This window comes from Habropoda laboriosa, unplaced genomic scaffold (genome assembly GCF_001263275.1).
Source record: "Habropoda laboriosa isolate 0110345459 unplaced genomic scaffold, ASM126327v1 scaffold346, whole genome shotgun sequence".
NCBI lineage: Eukaryota > Metazoa > Arthropoda > Insecta > Hymenoptera > Apidae > Habropoda > Habropoda laboriosa.
In genome coordinates, this window is record NW_017100529.1 from 847,289 (window position 1) to 853,537 (window position 6,249).

The following is a 6,249-nucleotide window of genomic DNA, read 5'->3' on the forward strand; positions in this document are numbered from 1 at the left end:
CAGTATGATCAGTCACTCGAGAGATTTCCGAATTCCTGATTTACGAACGGTCGCCAGAGACCATTTTTCTTTTTCTTTTTGAAAATACAATTTTACTGAATGAGAAATGTTATTCGAATAAGAAACATCTAAATTGAATCGCGACAATTTATTAACAGAATGATCAATGAACTAAAAGTGTATGCAGTATCAATTTAAAGCTCTATTCAACTGAAGTAGCGTTAAGGGTGATGGATACAATGGTTTGAAAGCTCTCGTTCACAAGTTAAGGTCCTCCACTAAAGTGCTAACCTAAATTCCTTCGCGTACTGCATATATACACTCTCGTTGTTCTTACATGCAATACAATCTTTTCATGAAGGACTGCAGTTAAGCACCTAATTATATCCTACTTGCTTTAAAATATTTGTTGTTCGACAATTTTCTTAAATATTAAATTACAATAGTACACGTGTACAAAATGAGCTGAAAAACGAGATTTAGAATACTAATTGCAATCAGAAAAGAAATACGACTCGTTCCAAATGCGTGAATCACCCTGTATAGCATGGTTTTGCACATTACAAGACCGGAAGTTTTCGGTCACTGTCTTCGTGACAGAAATTCACGTGATGTCTAAATAACGTACAGCTAAAGGACAGATACATCCTGCTACAAACATTTTCTGCCTTTTCCTTACAATCCATCAACAAAGAAAATTCATAATATCGCAATTCGAAAAAAAAAAAGAAAACGTACAGCGTCAATCGCTAAATCAAATTTCACGTTAAAATATTGCAAAATAAAATAACAAATGCACTAACAGTGATGTGCAGCTATACTTGGAAAAATTTCAAGTGAAATGTCAGGTAATTTTTTATGTCGTTCCATTTTCCTTTTGATCAAGTGAGAAATGACTTTCTATCATGCATTCGCGTGTTATGAAACACGTTGCAATAATCAACACGAATAACACACATATACACTTTTCTTTTTTTTTTTTCTACAATACACGTTGGATATTTATCGGTTTCAGCATAAATCGGGTCAAATTTGAATTGAACGTAGGATCGCTTTGATTTTTCAATGGCTGTGCTAAAACGGTGTCATAAATACGAATAAGCCGTCGCATCTTCGAAATTGTTGCAACACACAACACTTTTTATGCTGAATTATTCCTACCCTTTTCAGTTTCGCGTAACGCGAATGTCGAGATGCAAAAGTTCGATGTTTTTATTCATGACGCTTTTAACTTTCACGCAAAACTATTCATCCTATTTTACGTCGAAGACGTTATTCGAAGAGACGAAGAAGAAAACGAGGTGAACAACGACAATCTTATCTGGATCGACGTGTTGTAGGTCATTCCCTCCACGAGTTTCTTTCAATCGTTGATAAAAGGAGTGTATCTACTTTTTAATAAATCCAAAATCATTCGAAACGTTCGAAATTAACGTGAAACTTAAATTTCCATGAAATTTCACAACGAATTTTTGCAAGAATTAAAAATATTCAATTGAACGAATTTTACTCGCAAAAGTAAACACTGTCCATTCATATTCGTCGAATACTCGTCGTGCAAAGCGTGATATATTGGGAAACATTTACATTTCCATCTTATTTTCCCTCTATAAATATTCCACCGTTTATAATGTAATTTCCATATGTTTTCATTGATTTTCAGCTAACAAGTATGAAGTGCCAACGACGATTCTCGTGTTCCTCAGCATGTTGTACGGAACGATATCTGTTCTAGCTGTGGTGGGAAACGCGCTGGTTATGTGGATAATAGCCACGTCCAGGCGTATGCAGACTGTTAAAAATTATTACATAGCAAACTTAGCGTTTGCGGACATTATTATAGGGTTGTTTGCGATTCCATTTCAGGTAAAACAATTTAATTACACTATATTCGCTTTACCGAAAAAAAAAAGAAAAAAAAAGAAAGAAAAGAGGCAAAACTGTGCAAATTGTGCTGACCTAAAAGAAAAAAAGAAAAAAAAACAGAAAAAGTTAGAAAACGAAAGACATCGTAGAAATTTAATATTTTTCTTTCAAGTTTCAAGCAGCCCTGCTGCAAAGATGGAATCTGCCTTATTTTATGTGTGCTTTCTGCCCTTTCATACGAGCTCTTTCAGTGAACGTCTCGATTTTCACGCTGACAGCAATTGCTATCGATCGACATAAAGCAATTTTAAAACCTCTCAGGTACGTCGTTAATCTCTCTCGAAGGTACCACTCAATTTTGGAATTTCTTTTTTTTGCCAACTATTTTTACACCCTCTTCCTTTACTCTCTAACCCGAACAGCGCTAGACCGAGCAAACACACTGCGAAAATTTTCATCGTTGGAATTTGGATTGTCGGGGTGTGTTTAGCAACGCCAAGTGCTGTTGCACAGAAGGTCGTTATGGTGCCAGAAAATCGTAGAGGTAAGTTCTAAAGCTCGTTGTGATAAGTTTCTCGAATTTTTCTTTTTTCGAGAGTAAGGTAAAAAAGTTTGAAGTCATATCACGTGCTCACTTTATCTCCTTATTTTTCCTATATTTTCCTTGAAATTACAACTACTCTACGTATATATAGATATAGAGGATGAAGAACCACGTAAAACAGATCGTCTAATTATCTTCTTTTAGATAGTCAAGTACATTACAAGCCATTCTGTACACACGCGAATCTATCTGACGAATCGATGTTAATTTACGCAGGATTTTTGGTACTTTCGCAATACCTAATTCCCCTTTCAATTATTTCCTGCGTCTATGCAAGAATGACGTTGAAACTGTGGAGCAACAAAGCGCCAGGGAATGCGGAAGACTCTCGGGACGTGAATTTGATGAGGAATAAAATGAGGGTACCAAAATTTCACATTTTTTGCCAAATCAACATCAAACCTTGCTATGCAGAATTGTTCATTTTGTCTAACACGAAGAAATGAAATGCTCTTTCGTAAACGAAAACAAAGCTAAATTAATAATTACACGCGTTACGCGCGCAATTTAAATGGACTCTAATCAAACTTGTTGAAATTTTCACGTGGATGAAATTATGGGAATAAATATTCGCATATTACGTCAAGAAATGCATATTGTGATTTTTTGATACTACGGTAGTATGTATAAAGAATGCGAACATTTCATTTTAATACGGACATATGTTTGCTACGTCGTCATATTTCATCTTAATGTTTCCTAATTAACAGATCCTTAAATTGCATTTTGCAGGTAATCAAAATGTTCCTTATAGTCGTAGCCCTGTTCGCAATTTGTTGGCTACCACTTCAAACATACTACTTTTTACAGTTTCTTTATCCAGAAATTAACGTGTGAGTAATTTTTCCATTTACACAATAAACGGCCTATTATCGGAATACATGAAATTTGGACAACACAATTGCAGATACGAATATATCAATTACATATGGTTTTTCTGTGACTCGCTGGCTATGTCGAATAGCTGCTGCAATCCGTTCATCTACGGAATATACAATGTGAGTGTAAATTAACACGAATGTTTCAGCTTAAATAAGATTCTCACGGGAACAATTTAACCAAGACACGAAAATTCCACCTTAAGGGGGTATGCTTAGTTAGGAAGTGGGAAAAAACGTGACCTTTGCGAATTTGTTTCGAAGAAACTTGTCAACTTTTTACGATACATCTTGCCGTATCTGAAAGACTATATTTTCAAGCAACTATCAGAATTTTTTCGTTGAAAAATATTAATAATTGTCAAAGATACGGCCGCTTTCTTGAAAGTCCTTTTTTTTTTTTAAGCGTTGCAGCGATCATCGATTATCGAAAATTAAAAATTCGAAAAAATTTAGTTATTATATTAAATTCACCAGTCTTTGAACGAAGCGCGTTTGAATAAATTTGAAAGTCAAAGTCAAGGTATCAGTTTTCAGTATAAAAAACGCTTGATTTTCGTCAATTAAAAAAACAAAAAAATCGTTCGTTCAAAGACTAGTTTTCTATCTCTACAATAAGCCTGAAAAATTTGAAGTATAAATCGACACAGTGATTTTTGCAATACTTTGGTCACCGCACAGCTCCGTAGATTTGAATCGAATCAACTTGAAACTTTCAGGAAATCTTTTCCACCTATGCTTGAAGAAAACTGTGAAAACCGAAAAATTGAATTTTTCAAAATTTCTAACTGAGCATACCTTAAAGCGTGAAATATTTTTAGGAAAAATTCCGAAGAGAATTCAAACAACGATGTCCCTTTTTATGGCGAAAATGGTCAACCAGTCCGCCAACCAATACCACGGACACGGATAAAACACAAAGTACCCGGACTTCCATTAGGTACGATTTTCAACGCCTACAAATTACAAATAATTCGTTGCAAAATTTCCACCTAGAAGTCGTTGAAATTTCAACGGTAAATTTCACAAGAATGTATTTAAACGATTCTGAAAATATTCCAGATACGAATGGAGACGAACGATTTCCGGTACCTATCCAAACGTTTCGTCGTTTTACAAAGGTGCACCGACGAAAGAATCGTCTGAATCGTTCATCGCGGATCACCAACTAAGCGGACGAAGTAAAAGAGGAATTAGTTGTTATATTCGCAGTGGAAATAACTGTTCTAGAAAAAATGAAGAATTGTACGTTTTTTCCTCCGACGAACATCAACACACGCAAGAAGACCTCGGCATTGAAGAATTATGCCTGTAGTAGTGTAAAGAGAAATTAGACGATTAATTGAAAACAGGATTAACGACAGAAGTGACTCTGCTCAAAATGCAAAGTTTTCGCTACTATTTTGCGTAAATGATAAGCAAAGAAACAGCGAAGTAACAGCTGATTTATCTTTCGTATAGATAGCGAAATTTTAACACTTCTGGTACAACCTTTAACGGTGATACATTAAAGCGTGAAATTTCCTATAAGTTGATACCAGTATAGAATAATTTTTTCACGTATTTTACAGTGATAATAAGAATTTCTTTTAGTTTAACGACATTTACATTTCAGTTTCTTTAATCGTTGCCAAAACTCTTCAACGACATTTATCTATTGTAAGGTGATAACATTTGCCTAGCATTTATTACATCTATAGTGTGTATATATGTATATGTACATACAGAAATATCTATTTTTTTTTCCTTTGCATTCGATCTGTGAATTACTATTTAGGAATAGAATTCGTAGAAACGCTTAATTGCAGAGAAGATGCAGCGGTGAATATTTTTTTAAATTGACAGAGGTAATTGATAGTATTAAAGAAAAACATCCTATGAGTTTGAAACTTTGAAACATTCTTTTTACTAATTACATTTGTTGGGATCACAGTTACTAAAGTTAATGAAAGAATTCCAGAAGATGTGCAAGGCTGTGAAACGTTTCTTAGAATAATATCCTTCTGTTAATGTTAACTATTATAAATTTAGGAAATTCTTTTATGCAAAACTAAGAGTTTCTTTGCAACATCAAAGAAAAACACCAAAGTTTGATACAAACTGTATGATGATTTATATTGATGTTAATAATCAGATTAAGTATTAAAAGATAATCAAAATTAGCATGAATTACCCTTGAAGCTGAGAAACAGATGCTTTAATAATGTATCAAAATTATCATTAGTGAAATTATAGCATAGGTATTGTTACAATAAAAAGTAGATATTTAACTGATTTCTAATTTGACATCTGCACTACAAATTAAAGAAATATAACATGTATTCTGTAATGTACTGTTATTTTCTATGTCTATGTGCACATGTTGTATAAAATTACAATAACAAACAGGGTAATGACGATTTTGATCTTTGGACCTATTCTGCCAAAAGGTCCTGAGTATAAGGAAAATGATTAAAAAAAGACACAATACCATTTAAACATAATTAAATGTTAAAGTTGATGTAATTCATGATGTTAAATAACAAAACGTTTCTAGTCAATAACTTCTGTTGAAATATAGAATGTTATATAAAGAAATCTTTAGCACTAAAAGTTTCTTTTGTTATTAAATAAAATGTGTGTATACAATTTTGACAAATATTTTCTGCATTTCATAATAGTATCTTGTATTAATAAACAATTTTTATATTATGTAAAAATGAAATAACTTTTTGTTCTATGATAAATATAATTGTGTTAAAAAAAGAGTGAAATAAAAATTCTTTGAAGTTAATAGAAAATCCAATTTTGTATATCAATAACTAGAAATGTATCCACTACTTTTCCTATATGAAATATCAATAAAGGAGTACTGTAATAATACAAATACTTAAAATCCTATAACCTTGCTTTCTTACTTTG

At 32.9% G+C, this 6,249-nt stretch overlaps 1 protein-coding gene across 1 annotated transcript; it reads left to right on the forward strand.

The window, feature by feature from the left end:
• The first annotated feature begins 841 nt into the window (after positions 1-841).
• On the forward strand, positions 842-4,663 carry LOC108576534 (neuromedin-K receptor-like). Its single transcript, XM_017939546.1, has 9 exons — positions 842-848; positions 1,664-1,866; positions 2,039-2,187; positions 2,289-2,410; positions 2,615-2,832; positions 3,203-3,303; positions 3,378-3,468; positions 4,170-4,288; positions 4,411-4,663. The coding sequence occupies exons 1-9, from the start codon at positions 842-844 to the stop codon at positions 4,661-4,663; spliced, it is 1,263 nt and encodes a 420-aa protein (XP_017795035.1).
• Positions 4,664-6,249: the final 1,586 nt, after the last annotated feature.